Here is a 20,336-nt window from a genome sequence, read left to right on the forward strand (position 1 = left end):
ACATAGACAGACAGACAGACACAGGCAGGCAGGCAGGCAGACACACACGCACATACACACACAAACAGGGGGGAGTTAACTCTCAGCATTCATTAGAAAATAAAATTAGATTAAATAAAAAAAATTTAAGAGCAAAAGGTGACATCTCCAAGTAAAGAGGGGACATTAGGATGTCTGTGTGAGGACCAGGGGCCCTGCATCCTCTATAATAGAAGAGACAAGGCTCACAGGGAGAAATCAGGCCCTGAGGGGCCAATTAGGCAGAACCACACTGGCTTCTTGAGCAGGACTGGCTGGGGAGATGACCAAGCCTCTTCTCAGGCAATGCAGCACACACTTGGTGGGACCCCTTACCCGAGGGCTGATTCTCTGCCCCGACGCCCAGGGACTTGCTGTCTGCCAACATCACAGTGACAGCAGAGGCCCAAGGGGACGCTCAGGCAGATGAGATGTCTGTGCCTTGAGCCAGTTCTCTCCCTAAATCACGATTTCTTCCAATCTCAAAGAGTCCCTCAGTCCAGGTAGAAACACTTGAGAGGCCAAGGCCAGAGCACTTTCCCAGTCCTATTGGCTGTCTTCTGGCACAGATTGTGACTGCTCACCACAGTTTTCTCTGTTCTAAGTGGGTAATGTCCTCAGGCTGGTGTAGTTGTCAGAATTCTGCTCTTTGGTGTCCATTTTCCTCACCCAGTGAACAAGAACAAACTTTGCCTAAGCACAGTAACATCTCATCCCAGACCAGAAGTCATCCTGCCCTTAGCAAATGGTGCTGTACTAGTGTTGGTCTGGGTCTAGGAGGCTGCCCCAATCCCAGAAAGGTCACATGACTTCTGTGGCTCTTCAGGGACTCAAACCAGTTTATGTTGCAACATGGCTAGCTGGTTCTTCTATTGTCATGGCAAGCTACTGGACATCTGGGTTAACCAGGGCACCTCTCTAGTTTGGGACTGGATCTTGACATAAACTCATCTTGCCTTGGTAACTGAATTCATGCCTTAACTGTCTTCTTGGATTCATGGGCACAATCACACCTCACTGAGCTGCTTGTAGGAATAAAGACTTGTGTATTAGTCCATCACCTTCCTCCAGCCCTTCCCTGCTTCTGCCTACTCCACATTCTCCACATTACCAACAATTACTGACATGCATACACTGAATCCTGTGCCCCAGTGCACACCATTCCAGCCTGTGGTCCGTCCATCTATGTGGTCAAACAATTTCAGGAAACAGCACTGGGCTTGCCTCAGCAAGGTCCACCCCACCCTCCAAGCCAACATGAAGCATTGCTAGCACAGTGAGGGGGAGACCACATTGTGTACACAAGCTTTAGTTATTCCTTCCAAATGCTCAGCTTCCTCCCAGATCTGTGATCAAGGCGAGGACTGAACCCCCATACCATGTCATTGTATGTTGAGACCAAGATGCCTTATCAGATACTTCACAAAAGCCCATCAGCTAGTTACAAGACCCCAGTACATAAGACCATGAGGAGTTTTTTGTATTTATGTCATAGCCTTTTTCTTTTATTGAACAATCTCTGTCCATGCTGCTTAGAGGAAACCATTTGGGCATTGGCTTTTCATGACATGCTTGTGTTAATGAAAGAGAAGACAGGAGATGAAGTGTTCAGAGTTGGCCCTAATCACTGTGAGAAGGAGATGAATCAGAAATCAGCCTGCCCTCTTCTTGTCAGCTCTCTGTGCCCAGGATGTACCATCATCACCCAGGGAACCGGCTAGGAGTTGGTTTCAAATCCACAGTCCAAACAGAGCCTGCCATAGTAAAAATGAAATCTGCCTCTAGGTGGAGACACGCCCTTGTTGCCTCCCTTGGGTGTTAATCCAGCTGGCCAGGTCAAGGACCTGGCTGAGTGGCATTGGGGTGGGGGGTGTCACCCTTAGAAAGGTGGGTTCACCTTAATATACCTTCTGTCCTAGGAGTCTCTCCCCTAGTGCAGCCCATGGAGGCTGCCATGAGGCTTGGCTACATCTGCCAGCCTTTCTGAGTCCTGATTCCAAGAGACAGAACTATTCCTCTTCTTTTCTCCTGTCTTTTTCTTTCAGGTGCTGGACAGAACATGCCTTTAAACTCCCTAACACTTTCAGGCTTCCTTACTCTCTCTTTCAAGCTCTGCTGCCCATCTTGTGGCTGTCTGCTACCATGTGACAGACCTTCCTTCAGGCTGATTTTCATGCGTGGATTATTTTCCCTTTCTTTTCTCCATTCCTTTCCTCCAGGGCAGTCACAAGATTTAGAGCTGCTTGCCCTGGATTTTTCTTTAATTCCCTCACACTTTAGGCCTTCTTCCTTTCTTTCTAAACAATCCCCCTAGCCATGTGGCTGACCTCCGAGGTGGTTTGGTTGTCTTGTTTTATTTCAAACAGAATGGCTCCATCCCACCTTCCTGTCCCCATCAGTTTCCTCTGGGCAGCTGCAAGATTTACAGCTCGCCTGAACCCGAGGGTTTTCTTTTCTGCTCTAATAAGTTGTCCTTGCTCTTCTCTGTGAGTCAGCTCTTAAGTTGATATTTTAATAAGACTTGGAACCCAAGAAGGGACCCCAATTTTCCAGATATAATATGATGGTTCCCCCCAGCAAGTATGGCCTCCTGCAGTATGGCCTGACACATCCATTTCCACCCTGAAGCAAGGTGGCTTTGATAGCCCATAGAAGAGCTTGGTCTACAGTAATGGCAATGAAATAATCAGAACAACAGAGCATGGAGTGAGATCTATGGTAATGGTGATGGGGTTGTTGACATTCTCCACTGGAGAACAGAGGTCACAAGATGTTCTCCTGAGAATCCAAGCACCATTCTTTCCTGTCCATTTGTATAAAAGCTTACAAATGCAAAGGTATATAGATACTAAAAATGAGCAGGGGTGGGACTTTTGATTAATGCAGCTGCCCATAGAATCACAAATTCACCAAGCTTGACTTGACAGAATCTTCCTTTGGTCTGTCAGTCCTTTGAGTATTTAGAATATGTAGATGATGCTTTAACAGTCTCTCCAGGAAAGTCACACCACGTCTCTGTAACAAATATTCAGTCCAGTCTGCCACCATACTGCCCTCAGTACATTCAAACTTGTCTGGTCTCAAAAGCTAAAAAGGGTCCTGCCTTGTTATTACTCATGTAGGAGAGCCTACCATACAGAACAACACCATAGACTCTTGTCTTAAGGTTATTACATTACATGTCATATGCAGAAGAACACAGATAAAGTAAGGTTTCTTACTAGGACAAAAGCTAACAGGAAAAAAAGCAACAATTTTTGAGTCTGAAGGAAAAAATGTCACCCAGATTTCTATACACAGCAAAATTACCTTTCAAAAATGAAGAAGTAGGCACAGAAAATACAGTTAAATATCTAAATTAACAACTGCGCATTTTTTCAGGTTTGCAGAATAAAGCATAACCAAACTACAAAAGTATAACCATTCATGTTGCCTGCAAAAATATATAAAATATAGAGATACAATTAGGCTGAAAGCAAAATAATAATAAAAAAAATACACCATACTAACAGTCCAATGAAAACTGGAGCAACTAACTATTTTCATACAGTTTCAATCTCAGAGCAAAAGTTAGTAGCATGAATAAAAAAAACTTACTTTATGATTTTAAAAAAGGGCTAAAATAGAGCTAGAAGCAGTCATTGTGACAGAAAAACTTATCTAGGAGCACAGCTTTTAATCACATGAAGAATATCGGTCTAACTACAAGAAAAGGTAAACTAGTTTATTACAGTGGGATATTTTGGTCCTCTCAGTAACAAACAGAACAAGGAGATAGACGTCAGTGAGGACTAACAGCCTTCTGACCAGCGAGACCGCCACAGTGCTGCCCCCCACCAACCACAGCAGGATACAGGGTCTTTTTGAGGCCCCTTGGGACTTTTACCATGTACTAGGCCATAAAACAAGTCTCATCACGTTTAAATGATATAAAGTATGTTGCAGAATTAAAGTCAATTGTAAGTGCCAGCACTTATTTACTAAGCCAGGGTTTCCTGATAAGATCAGTGAGAAATGAAAACCAGGTCAGGATGGAGGGGTCTCAGTAAGACTGAGGCTGAGACAAGTTTATTGCAATCAATAAAGACTTATAAAGATTAACCAAGCAATATCAGATTTTTATCTCCTTATCAGAAGCAGAATACATTGGTGGTTACCAGGAAGAATACAAGTGTAATTGCCAGGATACAGTGATGTTTTCAAGCTATACAGAGCACTCAGGTTTACTGTCTAAGACTAATAGTTCTGTCAAGCTTCTGTGTGCTTCACTGATTTCTAGGGAACACAGAGAAACAGAAGGCAGCCTGAATGCTTCACTGCCTGAGGGAGTGCCTCAGTTTCTCAGGAACTGAAAAGCCCACAGTGCCCAGGAGCCAGACTGAAAAACCTATATGTTGTGGTTTGTACACTGTAAAGATTTGTCACTCAAATTAGTTTAATAAAATGCTGACTGGCCAGTAGCCAGGCAGGAAGTATAGGCGGGTGACCGAACTAAGAATGGTGGGAAGAGGAAGGGTAGAGTCTGGAGTCATCAGCCAGATAGATGCAGAGGAAGCAAGATGAGAGTGCCATACTGAGAAAAGGTACCAAGCCACATGGTTAAACATAGATAAGAATTATGGATTAATTTAAGTAGAAGAGCTGGTTAGTAATAAGCCTGAGGTACTGGCTGAGCATTTATAATTAATATTAAGGCTCTGAGTGGTTATTCAGGAACTGGTGGGCAGGAGAGAACCATCTGTTTACACCTATGACACATGCCTCTCATGGTAGCTAGACCAAACCAGCTCTAGGATTCCTTGCAGTCAGTAACAAAGCCAGCTGGGAAATAACTAAATATTTAGAAATTAAGTAATGCCTCCCTAAGCAACTCATCAAACAAGAAATCAAAAGGGGTTGTTGGTGAAAATGAAATTAGAACAAAAATGTGGAGTAGTAGTTAGGAGGGAGTTTGTAGAATGGCCCTCTGTAGTAAAGAAAAACTGTGTGCAGACCGACCCCAAAGCCAGACATCACTCTCAGACAGCACGGAACCTCTCAGGAGATGTGCAGGAGCTGGAAATGATTAGGCTGCCAATTCTGAGCCTCTTTTTATCAATGGATGTAGGTGGTGATAAAAGACAGTTAGAAACCCTATTCACTGTTGCTGGGAGTGTGAAGGGTAAAACCCAGATGAAAACTTCATTACACCCCGCAGGCACACACCCTGAAACCCCTGCCATGCCACTCACAGTCACTTACTGGAGAGAAAAAAAATCATAGTAGAGGACTTGCACCCAGTTATTTATGGAAGCTGCATTAGTAATCTTAGACTCTAGTGTGCACCAAGAATAGAAACCAACAAAGTACTGGTTACACATGCGCAGAGGAGTGAGTCTTTAAAATACTGCTGTGGGGCTGGAAAGGTGGCTCAGCTGTTACGAGCAGTTATTGTTCTTACCTTACAGATGACCTGGGTTCTATTTCCACACCCACTGGCTGGCTGGCAACCATCTGTAACTCCATTCCAGGGGCTCCAACATTCTCTTCTGACCTCCAACAGCACCAGACATGCTTGTGGTACACATACATACATGAAAGCAAGAACATTTGTGCACATAAAATAAAATTAGTAAATCAGAAACTAACACTGTGCTGTGAAAGAGGATACATGCAAAAGAATGTGTGCTATGTGATCCCATTTGTACAAAGTTCTATAACACACAAAACTGACCTACAGCTAAAATATCAGAACAGTGATGACCTCCAGAAAGGACAGTGATGATCTCAGGCCGAACAGGCTGAGCAGTCCTGGGTGAAACACCCTAGCTTGAAGGCTACCATCTCCACTCTCCAGACTCTTGGGTTGCAAGTTATATGTATGTGCCAAAACTCAGTAAATGATACCCTAACCCATGCATTTCACTGTCTGAATTTTACTTTAAGAACTCTAAACCAGAAAAACCTATAAACAAATGATGGTCTCTGATATGAATATGAACGTATTTAAGGAAGAATAAATTCATGTTTGCAGCTTGCTTTGAAATGAGTAAAACAGATGGACACATGGGTAAATAAATTAGGACTCAGATATCGAGCAACAACTCAACAGTAGAGCAGTGGTGATAAGCACATAGGTGGCCTGCTGAATCCTGTCCAATTCACTATGCTTGAGCTCTTTCAGTAAGATGCTGTGGATGTTAAAACCCGGGTACAGGGCAGAAAACACATCTCAAGAACAATTGTGTAGAGCCAGTGAGATGCCTCAGCAGACAAAGGCGCTTGCTGCCTAGCCTGACGACCTGAGTTCAAGTCTAAGAGCCCACTCGGTAGAAGGAAAGAGCTGGTTCCTGTAACCTGGTCTTCGATCCCCAAATGAACAAACAGTTAGCAAAGAAATTAAGGTCTTCAAAAACCAGATACACCAATGGGTTCGGAGGAGAGGCACAGAGGCAGCTGGACATTTGGACGTTGCTGCTAACAGCACCGAACAATACAGGGTTTATCACAGTCCAGAGCAAATCACCTGGAGGAGAGAAGAGAGTCCAGGAGGATGCTGTGGACATTAGCATCCAGAGGCCAGAGGCAGAATGAACTCTGAGTCACAATGCAGAGGCTTCTGTCCAAACTAAGAAAAGGCTGGCGTCCTCTGCTACGACCGCAGAGCTTCCCAGCTGAAGAGGAATAAATAGTCAACTCACCCCTTCCTGGGCATCACTAGTATGGGAAGCAGATTGCTTGTTCTCTCTCCTCTCAGCGGTGTGGAGACCATGAAGCCACCAGACACAGTTCTCCTCAAGTCTATGCATCGAGGAGTTAATCCAATGTCAGGGTCTGGATGACTTTCTCCAACATAGGATACCAAAAACCCCTGCACCAGAGACACCAGGCTATAGACATGCAGCCCGTCCCAAACCTGGATGCCACTGACAGAAGGAAATGGCCAGTGGCTCCTCCAAGAGAGGCACATTACATGCACATCTGTCACACAAATTGTCTTTCTGCTCCTTGCCGCGTTATCAGATTCTCAGTCATATGTTCCAACTAATTCATCAACAGCTGGATCAAGCCACACCAGTGTTTCCTACCTCCTCAACAGACACAGGAAAACACCTTCCTGAGGGCCACTTTGACATCCTTATTCCTCAGAGAGTAAATGAGGGGGTTCAGGGTAGGGCTGACAGCAGTGTACAATAAGGCAACCAACTTGCCATTTTCCAAGGAAGATCCAGAGCCAGGCTGCACATAGGTGTAGATGACAGTGGAGTAATACAAGGTGACCACCACCAGGTGGGCAGAGCAGGTAGAGAAGGCACGTTTCTTGCCCTCTGCAGAGCGGATGCGCAGGATGCTGGCAATGATGAAGCTGTAGGATATCATGGTCAACAGGAAGTTGACCACGCCAAAATAAACATCTGCGATGACAATCATGATGTTGTTGAGGGTGGTCGGGCTGCAAGACAGCAGTAGCAGGGATGGGATTTCACATAAAAAGTGACGAATTTGGTTGGGGCCACAGAAATCGAGCTGTGCCATCAGGCCAGTGTGCACAGATGTGTTGACTGCACTGATGATCCACACACTGCCCGCGAGCAGGACACAGACGGGCCAACTCATCAGCATGCTGTAGTGCAGTGGGCGGCAGATGGCCACGTAGCGGTCGTAGGCCATGGCAGTGAGCAGCAGCAGCTCAGCCCCCAAAAACCAGGTTAGGAAGAAGAGCTGGGTCATGCATCCCTTATAAGAGATGCGGCTGCCCTTACCCACCAGACCCTCCAACAGCTTGGGAAGAACAGTGGATGTGCAGACAATGTCCAACAGGGCCAGGTTTGCAAGGAAGAAGTACATGGGGGTGTGAAGACTTGGATTCAGGCTGATGGCCATGATGATGAGGGTGTTTCCTGCCAGAGCCAGGATGTAAAGAATGAAGAAAAAGGCCAAGAAGAAAACCTGGAAGCCGGGATCCATGGAGAAACCCTGCAGGACAAACTCTACCACGGCCGTGTAGTTGTTCATTGCCGTTTGAGAATGAGTCCCTGGGGATCACTGTGACACCGCTGGGTGTAGCAGAGGAGACACGGGGTGTAGAGAGGCCATCATCTCACATAGGGTCCGGCCATCTGCAACTAGGAATGCTTGTCATGGGCACCGTTGCTCTAGAAAGCACATAATTAAAGGGATGACGTCATCTCTCAACACGGTGCAGATTCTGAACTCTCCACTCTGCACACAATAGACCCAGAACCTGTCTGTGGTGGGCAGTTTCAATCTGTGGTCTCTGTTCACTTTGACACTGATCATGTCCCATGATACCCTGAGACCTGGAGTTCCCTTTAACATATATGCCAGACTGCTAAGGCATACCAAGAGCCAATCTGGTCCCCAGCACAGGCTTTTTGGACCTAGAGATGACCAGCCTTATCAAGGGGTGGGCCAGGCTTCTCAGAGGCAGGCTACAGAACAGTTCTGGAGAAGTATGCTTGGGGGTCTAAAGGGGTTTGGAGCATGGAACAGTTATAGGGATGAGGAAAGAGCAGACTGTGTGACTTCTCATGTAAACTGTTGCTTAAATTTAGGAGTACTGGAGCTCAAAGTTTACATTTGCAAATATAATCTACTAGGTGATCCTCATTTTTAAAGAGCATTGTTATTTTCATGAGCCCATATACAGCAGTATTGTAAGAAACTATTCCTTGGTTTGGGCTTAGACATCAACTCTCCTATCTGCCTCAGTCAATGTCTGGAAGGTTGATGATCTTATCTGAAGATTACAACACTGTGTCCCTGTAGGGGTGGCCAGAAGGTAGCAGACCACATCACCTGTGAGGTGTGCTCCCTGGCACAGGAGATGCTATGTAGTTCAACGTGAGATCTGTGACGTGGGTACATTGAAAAAAAGATAAAGATGCAGGGATAGAAAGATAGAGAGATAGGAAGACAGAGACATAAGCAGAGTGACAGGAAGACTGTGAGGCAAAGAGGAGAGACAATACACACACACACACACACACACACACACACACACATTCATGCAAGTGACAGAGATGGAGACAGATATAAAAGCAAAGAAAGATACAAACAGATATGGGAAAATACATAGAGGTACCAAGAAAAGAAAAGAAAAACAGAAAAGAGAGAGAGAGACTGAGAATAGAGAGATACAGGCAGGCTCTGAAAGGAAATTATGCTATGATTTGTCCAAGTTGTGTTTTTTTTTCAGATGTTTGCAGAACTTTCTCAATAATGACAGTTTAAGTGATCTCATAAATCTGGATCACACAGTAAAATTCAATAACCCATAGCTATTACAAAAACATTGTAATTAATATTTAAACACATGTACATGTACAATTAACATAAAACTCACATGGTAAGCCTATAGCATGAATCTTCTCAAATGTCCTCTCCAGAAACTTGCTTCTTAGCAAAACATAAGACAGACAGACAGACACAGACAGGCAGGCAGGCAGGCAGACACACACAGGCACACGCACATACACACACAAACGGGGAGTTAACTCTCAGCATTCATTAGAAAATAAAATTAGGTTAAATAAAAAAAATTTAAGAGCAAAAGGTGACATCTCCAAGTAAAGAGGGGACATTAGGATGTCTGTGTGAGGACCAGGGGCCCTGCATCCTCTATAATAGAAGAGACAAGGCTCACAGGGAGAAATCAGGCCCTGAGGGGCCAATTAGGCACAACCACACTGGCCTCTTGAGCAGGACTGGCTGGGGAGATGACCAAGCCTCTTCTCAGGCAATGCAGCACACACTTGGTGGGACCCCTTACCCGAGGGCTGCTTCTCTGCCCCGCCGCCCAGGCACTTGCTGTCTGTCAACATCACAGTGACAGCAGAGGCCCAAGGGGACGCTCGGGCAGATGAGATGTCTGTGCCTTGAGCCAGTTCTCTCCCCAAACCACGATTTCTTCCAGTCTCAAAGAGCCCCTCATTCCAGATAGAAAGAAACACTTAAGAGGCCAAGGCCAGAGCACTTTCCCAGTCCTATTGGCTGTCCTCTGGCACAGATTGTGACTGCTCACCACAGTTTTCTCTCCTCTAAGTGGTAACATCCTCAGGCTGGTGTAGTTGTCAGAATTCTGCTCTTTGGTGTCCATTTTCCTCACCCAGTGAACAAGAACAAACTTTGCCTAAGCACAGAAACATCTCATCCCAGACCTGAAGTCATCCTGCCCTTAGCAAATGGTGCTGTACTAGTGTTGGTCTGGGTCTAGGAGGCTGCCCCAATCTCAGAAACGTCACATGACTTCTGTGGCTCTTCAGGGACTCAAACCAGTTTATGTTGCAACATGGCTAGCTGGTTCTTCTATTGTCATGGCAACATACTGGCCTTGAGTGGACATCTGGGCCCTAGCCAGGGCGCCTCTCCAGGTTGGGACTGGATCTTGACATAAACTCATCTTGCCTTGGTAACTGAATTCATGCCTTAACTGTCTTCTTGGATTCATGGGCACAATCACACCTCACTGAGCTGCTTATAGGAATAAAGACTTGTGTATTAGTCCATCACCTTCCTCCAGCCCTTCCCTGCTTCCCATTCTCAACATACTCAAGACTTCTCATTGGTTTCATAAATTATTGTTTATTTTTTTCCTTTTTAATGGAGAACATATTTTTTTCATACAATATATTCTGAACATGGTTTCCATCCTCCCAGCCCCTCTCTAATTTTCCCTCCTCCCAATCCCCCCCATTCCTTTCTTTCTTTCCCTCTCTCATTAGAAATGAAAGAGGCACAAGAAACACATTCAATCTCAGAAACACACATATTCACACACAGAGAAAACTCATAAAAACACAAAATTAGAAACCATAAAATATAAGCTAAGATCTTTAAGGTAAAAGAATGGCAAGAGAAGCCTTATGAGACAAGAACCCTTGAAAATACCACTGAGCTTGTTTTGTGTTGGCATCTTCTGCTGGGCATAGGCCTGCCCTTAAGAGTGGTTTGTATACTAAGTGCAACCTGGTTGGGGAAAACTCGTCTTTCTATTGTCAGCAGATGTCAATTAGAAATAGCTTCCAGGTTAGAATGGGGATTTGTGTCAATTTCCCCTCTCAGTTTGGGACCCCATCTGTTTTAGACTTATACATGCATGCTGCCACAGTCTCTGTGAGTTCCTATTTATGTGTCAGCCCTTGTCTAAAAGGCCTTGTCTCCTTGGTGTCTTCCATCCCCACCTGCTCAATCTTTCTGCCTTGTCTGCCACATAGTTTTTTTGAACCTGAGAGAAGGGAGTTCATGGAGACATAGTATTAAGACTGAGTGTTCCAAGGTCTCTCATTCTTTGCACAATTTCCAGTTATGATTCTCCTTTTTAGTTCTCATCACCTGCAGGAGTAAGCTTCTTAAATGATGACTGAGCAAGACACTGATATAGGAATGTGACAATGTCATTAGGAGTCAATTTATTAGCAGAACAGTAGTGTTTGTATTTCCCTTACATCCATGATCTATCTAGTCTCAGATTCTTGGCTGCCTAAGCAGTGTCAGACATGGGTTCCATTCCATGCAGTAGACCTTAAATCCAATCAGATAGTATTTGGTTACTCCCATAACTTTTGTTCCACTATTTACCAACCTATCATTCACATAGCTCACCACTGTAGATGGAGGGATTGTAGCTTGGTTGATATTTACTTTTCTCCTCTGGTAGAATGCAGTGCCTTCCAGTACCATGAACCTGGTTAGTAGGGGTGAAGGCTCTAGGTAGGCACCAGCTTGATTTTTTCATCTTCAATGACTTATGTAGGTATTGTCTTCATCAATAAGGCCTTACCATCAGTTTGTAGAGAGCAACTAATAGCCTTGGCAATTGCTGTGTTGTTTAGGGGTTCTGATAGCGTTCCTTTAGCCAACAATTCAATGAATGTAACCCATTCCTGGCACTAAAGGTTTCACTTGGTGATGAGAGAGGACTAGTTGGTGTTTTGTCTCCCCTATTTTTTGGTGATTTCTTTTAGATTTCTACCTTATATGTATGTATTTTAAGAAGCTTCTATTGTTGTAGATTTCAACTGGACCCCTCAAATGTCTTTTAGATTAGCTGTTCTCCCTTGTATTCCCTCCCTTACCTAACTTTCCTTCCTCTCTCTGTTTGATCTTTTCATTCCAGTCTTCCTCCTCCCCATCCATTCAAAACTATATTCCATTTCCCTTTCCTTGGGAGGTCCTTTCCTCCCCCAATACCTTACTCTATACCTAATCTCCGTGGTTAGATAGATTGTAGCCTCCTTATCAAACACTTAACATCTAACACTCACATACAGGTTGTAGCAGGATTCTTAAAAGTTCTTATTAATAAAATCAAACCCGAGGCGAGTTATTGGGGTCCATGCTGGTAGATCAGAGAGACAGAACAAGCCACAGCTATCTCACCTCGCCGGATCCTCAGCTGGTCTTGTTTCCTCATACTGGAGGCTTCTGAGTCCTCATCCCAATGGCTCTCAGCTGAATTGCTACTCAAAAGCCTGAATGCTTAACCAGCCAAATTCTTCTAGTTTCTGGTCCTCACGCCTTATATATCTTTCTGCTTTCTACCACCACTCCCTGGGATTAAAGGCTGGCTTTCTGGGATTAAAGGCGTGTGTCACCATGCTTGGCTATTTCCAATGTGGCCTTGAACTCACAGAGATCCAGAGGGATTTCTATCTCTGGAATGCTAGGATTAAAGGTGTGAGTGCCACCATTTTCTAGCCTTTGTATCTAGTGGCTGTCTGTTCTCTGACCCCAGATAAATTTATTAGAGTACACAATATTTTGGGGAACACAATACCACCACAACAGGTGAAGACCATATTTGTCCTTTGAGGTTTGGCTTACCTTACTCAGGATGATTGTTTTATAGCTTCTTCCATTCATCTGTGAATATCATTTCATTTTTAACAGCTGAGTAATATTCTATTGTGTAAATGTACCACATTCTCTTTATTCATTCATCTGTTGACAGACATGTAGGCTGTTTCCAGTTTTGGGCAATATGAATAGAGCAGCAATGAACATAGACTAGCAAATGTCTCTGTAGTAGGATTTAGAGTCCTTTGGGTATACGTGCAAGAGTGGTATAGCTGAATCTTGTAGGAGATCTATTGCCAGATTCCTGAGGAACCACCACACTGATTTTCATAGTGGTTGTACAAGTTTGCAGTCCATCAGCAATGGGTAAGGTGCTCCCCTTACTCACATCATCTCTAGCATGAACTGTCATTTCTTTTATTCCTCTTGCCCCTTCTTACTGGTGTAACATGAAATATTCAAGTAGTTTTTTATTTGCATTTTTATGATGACTAAACATGTTGACTATTTCTTTAAATGTATCTAAGCCATTTGTGATTCATCTTTTGAGAACCCTCTGTTTAGTTCTGTACCACATTTTAAAATTAGGTTTTTATTTTCTTGATGTCCAGTATTTTTAGTTATATATATATATATATATATATATATTAGTCTTTTATTAGATATGTAATTAGTAAAGATCTTTTCCCATTCTGTAGCCTGCCACCTAGTTTAAATGATGGCACATTTACCATACAGAAAGTTTTCAGTTTCCTGTTGACCCATTTACGAATTGTTGTATTCAAGGTCTTGAAGGGGGATTTAAACAGATAGAAATCTTACTCTAAGGAAGAAACAGCACCACTGAAGATTTCCATATCTTTGACTTTCCATATGACAGAACACATGTGCTGTGGGATGTTAATGTATGTCCTGTGGGAGCCCTTCTTGGGTTCCTTGTGGCGTTACCCAGCAGGTTTGCATAGAGGATGATTAGGACCATGGGCCTGAGTGCAGGTGTCTGAGATGGTATGCACTTGGCTGTACTGGGGGATGGTCTGTATGTCAAGTTGCTCTGATTGGTCAATAAATAAAACCTGATTGGTCGTGGCTAGGCAGGAAGTATAGGCGGGACTAACAGAGAGGAGAAATAAAAGAACAGGAAGGCAGAAGGAGACACTGCCAGCCACTGCCAGGACAAGCAGCATGTGAAAGGTGCATGAGCCACCTTTCATGGGTAAGTAGCTCCTTCCTTTCCCTTCCCTTTCCCCAAACCCATCTGCAAACATGCAGCCAGCCTAGTTCTAGACCTCTTCATCTGGTAACTTCCTTCACCTGGTAACTTGCTTCTTCCCTTTGCCATCCCTATGCTTTTTTTTTTTTTAAAGAGACGTCTTTAACTGGTAAATCAATTCTTTCCCCTCCCTCCTTCCCCCTGCCTGTTGCCATTTCTGCACTCACAGGCCGAGCTCAAGACCTGTGGTTTGGGAGACATCATTCCCTGGTCAACTGAATCGCTCATACACCACCTTGACCTGGCCTAGTTCAAGTTTCATATCTCTTACACTGTCCCAACCTACACTGTCACAGCCTAAGGAAGGGCAGATTATCACACTAGACATACAACCAAAGAGAGAAGTCCACATGCTTAGGACAGATCACAAAAACAAGAGCAACATGAATAGCCAAGACAGTATGTCTTTGATCAAACCTATTAGTCCTAGAGAGTGTTCTCTAACAAGAACTATGTAGATGAATGCCAGGACACAGAATTTAAACAAATAACCATAAAACTGTATCAAAGAATTCAAGGAAAGTAAAGAAGACATGGGGGAAAATACTTCATCACACTCTAAGAAAATAGCAATAAATGCTTGAGTCCAAATATATGGTGTCTTAATTAGGTTTTCAATTGCTGTGAAGAGACACCAGGACCACAGCAGATTTTATAAAGGAAAACATTTCATTTGAGTGGCTTACAGTTTTAGAGGTTTAGTCCATTATTTGCAAGAAACATGGTAGCATGCAGACAGGCATGGTGCTGGATTAGTAGCTGAGAGTTCTACATTTTGATCCACAGGCAACAGGAAGTGAACTGTGACACTAGATATAGCTTGTGCATAGGAGCCCACCCCCACAAGTCCATACCTCCTAATAATGCCAGTCCCTTTGGGGACCATTTCCTTTCAAACTACCACATATGGCTAAATTAAATGATAAAGACACTTTAGGGTTTGAAATAAAATTCAATAAAGAGATACAAACATTGAAGAGAACACAAGCTGAAATGAAGATGGAATTGAAAAACTCAATAACTCAACTAGAAAACTCAAGGAAGGCCTTAAAAGAAGAATGAATCAAGTATATATATATATATATATATATATATATATATATATATATATATATATGTGTGTGTGTGTGTGTGTGTGTGTGTATTTATATGTATATATATGTATGTATATATGGACTCAAAAAATAAAGTAGAGGAGGCTAGAAAATGAGCAAAGAAAATAAAAAATTTGGAAAATCCAAATAAAGGAACATCCAAGAGATATAGAACGACATCAAAGACAAAATCATCTAATTATAGGCATAGATAAGGGAGAAGAATACAGGTCAATGACATAGACAAGATCTTTAACAGTATCATAGAAGAAAATGTCCCCCATACAGATACAAGAAACACAGAGAACCCCATCTAAGCAAGACCAAAAATGAAACACTCCAGTGGTGGTATATCATAGTCAAAACACTAAATATACAGAACAAAGAAAAAATATTGAAAACCACAAGAGAAAAAAATCAGAACTCAGGACCTCTGGAAGAGCAGTCTTAAACTCTGAGCCATCTCTCCATCCTGAGGTTAATTTTTTCAACAATGCTTTCTGTAAAAGTCTTAGTTTACAGTCTTTTACACCTGTGGCCAGATCTGCATTGAAGAATTTCATGTTTTCATTCTATTTTCAGTGTTTTTTAAACTTGAATTTCTAATTGCTTATTACTAATACGAATATATTTCACTAATTTTGCATGTTTTCTTTCCATTCTACTGGTTTGCTGAACTGGTTTACTGATCCCAGAACAAACTTTTTTGTAGCTGTTTAGTAGGCTACTGAACTATAGTTACACTATCTCATGAAAGTACTCTTAGGAATACTAAAGAATACTAAAACCATTTTTGAGTAAAACTCATCTCTGGACAAGCCCTAAATTCCTATAAAATGTGACTCGGAGCTAAAGGTTAACTGCTTGACCATTAACTGTTATCTCTCCACTTCTGTAAACAATTCTTGCTTTCTGTATTCAGTGCTATTGCAGGAGTGGGGTTGCCCTTAAGAACTCAAAGCAACTGGAGGTCAGGGCTGCTTCCCACTAATCTGCTTAGGACAGTCCCCCCAGAGGTTAATAAAGACTCCATTTGACTTATTCAGACCTAGGGGAGGCCACTGAGATGATATTCCTCAGCCCCAGGAATTAACTACCACCTCTCACCAACTTGCCCCCTAAAACATTTTAAGGAGTCTGCATGTGTATCTGTATTCAGAACCTCTAGAGGTAAGATAAACCTAGGTTTCAGGTTAGAAAAATTAAATCTGGGTTTCAGGTTTCTGGTATGTCTGGGATGCCATTTAGCTTTTTAAAAGTACATAGTGTCCTTTCCTGTGCTATTTTGTTTTGTTCTTTCCCTGTCCCAAAGTCAGTTCGATTGTCTAACACAGGACAGAAATTTGGAGGAAACTTTTTAAACAAGTACGCTTGGGTCTAGAGAGTGGGAGCTGTAACCTAACTCCAGAGCCAGCCTTTCAATAAAGTAGAACAGCATAAAATTTCAGTGGTGGTGGCACTCGGGAGGCAGAGGCAGGTGAATCTCTATGAGTTTGAGGCCAGGCTGGTCTACAGAGTGAGTTCCAGGAAAGACGCATCTGGGAGATGTTGTGGAATATTTAACTATGTAAAGATATGTTACATTTGTTTATGCTGTGGAATATTATTTTCACTGTGTAAAGTTGTGTTACATGCATTTATGCTGTGGAATATTACTTTCACTGTGTAAAGGTGTGTTACATGTATTTATGCTGTGGAATATTACTTTCATGTGTAAAGGTGTGTTACATGTATTTATGCTGTGGAATATTACTTTCACTGTGTAAAGGTGTGTTACATGTATTTATGCTGTGGAATATTACTTTCACTGTGTAAAGTTGTGTTACATGTGTTTATGCTGTGGAATATTACTTTCATGTGTAAAGTTGTGTTACATGTATTTATGCTGTGGAATATTACTTTCACTGTGTAAAGTTGTGTTACATGTATTTATGCTGTGGAATATTACTTTCACTGTGTAAAGGTGTGTTACATGTGTTTATTCTGTTTGTTTAATTAGGTTAGGTGAAGATGTGTTGCATTTGTTTCACCTTGACTGACTACGGCATCTGATTGGGCTAATAAAAAGCTGAATGGCCAATGGCTAGGCAGTAGAGGGATAGACAGAGCTGGCAGACAGAGAGAATAACTAGGAAGAGAAATCTAGGCTCAAAACAAATGAAAGAAGGGAGGAGAAGAGGATGAGGAGAAAAGAGGGCGACCCGCGGGGGGCCAGCCAGTCAGACAGACAGGCACAAGAAGCAGAAAGTAAGATATACAGAAGGGAAAAAGCCCCAAGGCAAAAGAGAAATAGGTTAATTTAAATTAAAAGAGCTGGCTAGCAACAAGCCTAAGCTAGGCCAAGCATTCAAAACTAATAATAAATCTTCATGTCATGATTTGGGAGCTGGTTGGTGGCCCCAAAGAGAAAGTAGGGTACAGGGGGACTCATGGAAAAAGCTAGACACAGCATAGGAATTCCTGAGTTTAGCATCGTGGCAGAATGTCACTGCACACCCTCTAGATCCGGCTTGTCTTGGTGACCACTGATCTGTGTCACGTTTTTGTTGGTTTCATTTTTGTTGTCTCTGTCCCTTGCATGTGTTTCTGTGCCCCCATTCATCTTTTCCAGTTACAGGTAGACATAGGAAAATGAACCTTGTTGGTGATCTCTCCCATATTTGGGTGCCACCACAGAGCTGCCAACTCTGTCACCTCCTGGGCCTCTAAGCTGCTCCTGACTGCCTCCTCACTAGCTAGCTTGTCTCTCAGCATCCTCCTGCAGCTCACTCACTCTGTGTCTAACCATGTCATCACTTGCCACCCCTCATCTTGCCCTGGGAGTCTCTGAGTCTCTCTCTCTCTCTCTCTCTCTCTCTCTCTCTCTCTCTCTCTCTCTCTCTCTCTCTCTCTCTCTCTCTCTCTCTCTCTCCTCTACTGCTCACTTCTGTAACTGGTGAGCCCAGAGTCTCTTAGTACTCTTCATTTTCTTCTTGCTTTGATACCTGCCTCTGGTCACTAGATTCCCTTTTGCAGGGATTCAGGTGTCTTTCAGTATGGATAATACTGAAATGTTGCTGGTTTGTTTGTTTGTTTGTTTTGTTTTTTGGGGGGTTGGGGTGTTTTTTTTTGTTTTTTTTGTTTTTGTTTTTGTTTTTGTTTTTGTTTTTGAGACAGGGTTTTTCTGTGTAGCTTTGCACCTTTCCTGGAACTCGCTCTGTAGACCAGGCTGGCCTCAAACTCACAGAGATCCACCTGCCTCTGCTTCCTGAGTGCTGGGATTAAAGGCGTATGCCACCATCACCCAGCTGAAATATTGTTTTATGCTGTTCTACTTTATTGAAAGGCTGGCTCTGGAGTTAGGTTACAGCTCCCACTCTCTAGACCCAAGCGTACTTGTTTAAAAAGTTTCCTCCGCAGGCGTAGAGGTCCCCGTGTCCTCGCCAGGCCAAGCTGGTCCTGACGGGGAGCGAATTGGAGGTCGGAGGCCAGCCCTTGCTGAAGCCATGCCGGACTCTTAGGACAAGGATGTGCACCCCAAGCCCCCACGCCGCACGCCAGCTCCCTCACCACAAACCTCGCTCCCCAAGCCCCTGACCTTCTTTATGAAGGCCTTCGACCTCTTCGTGGACCGGCCTGTAACCCTCGTGCGAGAGTTCATTGAGTGACAGCACGCCAAGAACAGAATCTACTATTATCACCAGCAGTACCGACGTGTGCCGGACCTCACAGAATGCCAAGAGGGTGACATCCCGCGTATCTATGAGGCTGAGATGCAATGGAAAAGGGACTACAAAGTTGACCAGGAAATTGTCAACATCATCCAGGAGAGGCTTAAGGCTTGTCAGCAGAGAGAAGGAGAGAGCTGCAGCGGTTCACCCAGGGGGCTAAGGCCTTCCATGACCGCTGTTTTGACCTGGGAGCCTGTTGTTCTGCCAGAAAGTGCCTGGCAAAGCAGAAGCAGAGGATGCTGGAAGAGAGAAAAACCGCCAAGGCTGCTGCCTAACACTCCAAGAACTCATTACAATTGCAGAAATAAAGTGACCCTGGGGGAAAAAAAGTTTCCTCCAAAATCTCTGTCTTGTGTTAGGCAATCAACCTGACTTTGGGACAGGGAAAGAACAAAACAAAACAGCACAGGAAAGGACACCATGTACTTTAAAACAGCTAAAAAAAAAAAAAAAAAAAGACTGTTCCTAATAGGGATTACTGCTACTCATCTCATACTCTTTTTGGTTTTATTTAATTCTCTAAAATGTTTGCAAAAGTATAAGCTTTATCTCAAGATTTGTAAAATTATTGTGTAAACTTTCTGAACCTCAAGATTTGTAAGTTTATTGGATATGGTTTAAAAAATCTGTAAAACCTGTAACAAACGAGTTAACTTAAAACTTGTAACATGGTGGCTTGATAGTTAAAAATCTTTGCATAGATAATCTTAAAAGAATATGTGCCTAGCCGGCCTGTGGTGACGCACGCCTTTAATCCCAGCACTCAGGAGGCAAAGGCAGGCGGATCTCTGTGAGTTCAAGGCCAGCCTGGGCTACCAAGTGAGTTCCAGGAAAGGTGCAAAGCTACACAGAAAAATCCTGTCTCGAAAAACCAAAAAAAAAAAAAAAAAAAAGGATACGTGCCTTATGGGCTCACCTTGGAGTAAATAACAACCATGTGACTTGCAGTTATCCTGGCTAATCCTATCATCAAGTAAACAACCATATGGCTTGCTGCCATCTTGGCTGATGGCGCCACCAAGAAGGAGGCGACCACAGGCTGGCAGCCTTCTTTGCTAGGGTTAAAGAGGATACATGCCAAGTGACCTCCCCACCACCTTGAATAAGGTGACCACATGGTATAAATCAACTAAGGAGCCAACAGCAGGTCTCCAAGATATTTTGGATTAGGATAGATTTTTATGATAGTTCTTGTCCTGAGACTGAAAATAAGAAATGAGGACAGAAATAGGACTTAAAAGTAACATGTTGTAGGTAAATAAAGTATGTTTAATTAAGGAAGAGGAGGCAGAAAGATTGTAAGAGCTGTGGAGATGGATGACTCCAAGGAAACTTTTCCAGGTAGAACAGGACTGATGCACATACAAACTCACAGAAACTATGGCAGCATGTACAGGTACCGCACAGGTTCGGCTAGACAGGACCCCAGCACTAGGAGGAAGA

At 43.3% G+C, this 20,336-nt stretch overlaps 1 protein-coding gene and 1 pseudogene across 1 annotated transcript; one reads left to right on the forward strand and one right to left on the reverse strand.

The window, feature by feature from the left end:
* Nucleotides 1–7,089: 7,089 nt before the first annotated feature.
* LOC143271146 (olfactory receptor 13A1-like) lies at nt 7,090–8,013 on the reverse strand. The gene has a single exon (XM_076563109.1). It carries the CDS (start codon nt 8,011–8,013, stop codon nt 7,090–7,092), a length of 924 nt encoding a protein of 307 aa, XP_076419224.1.
* Nucleotides 8,014–18,461: 10,448 nt separating this feature from the next.
* On the forward strand, nt 18,462–19,342 carry LOC102922184 (NADH dehydrogenase [ubiquinone] 1 beta subcomplex subunit 10 pseudogene; annotated as a pseudogene).
* Nucleotides 19,343–20,336: the final 994 nt, after the last annotated feature.

This window comes from Peromyscus maniculatus, chromosome 1 (assembly GCF_049852395.1).
Source record: "Peromyscus maniculatus bairdii isolate BWxNUB_F1_BW_parent chromosome 1, HU_Pman_BW_mat_3.1, whole genome shotgun sequence".
NCBI lineage: Eukaryota > Metazoa > Chordata > Mammalia > Rodentia > Cricetidae > Peromyscus > Peromyscus maniculatus.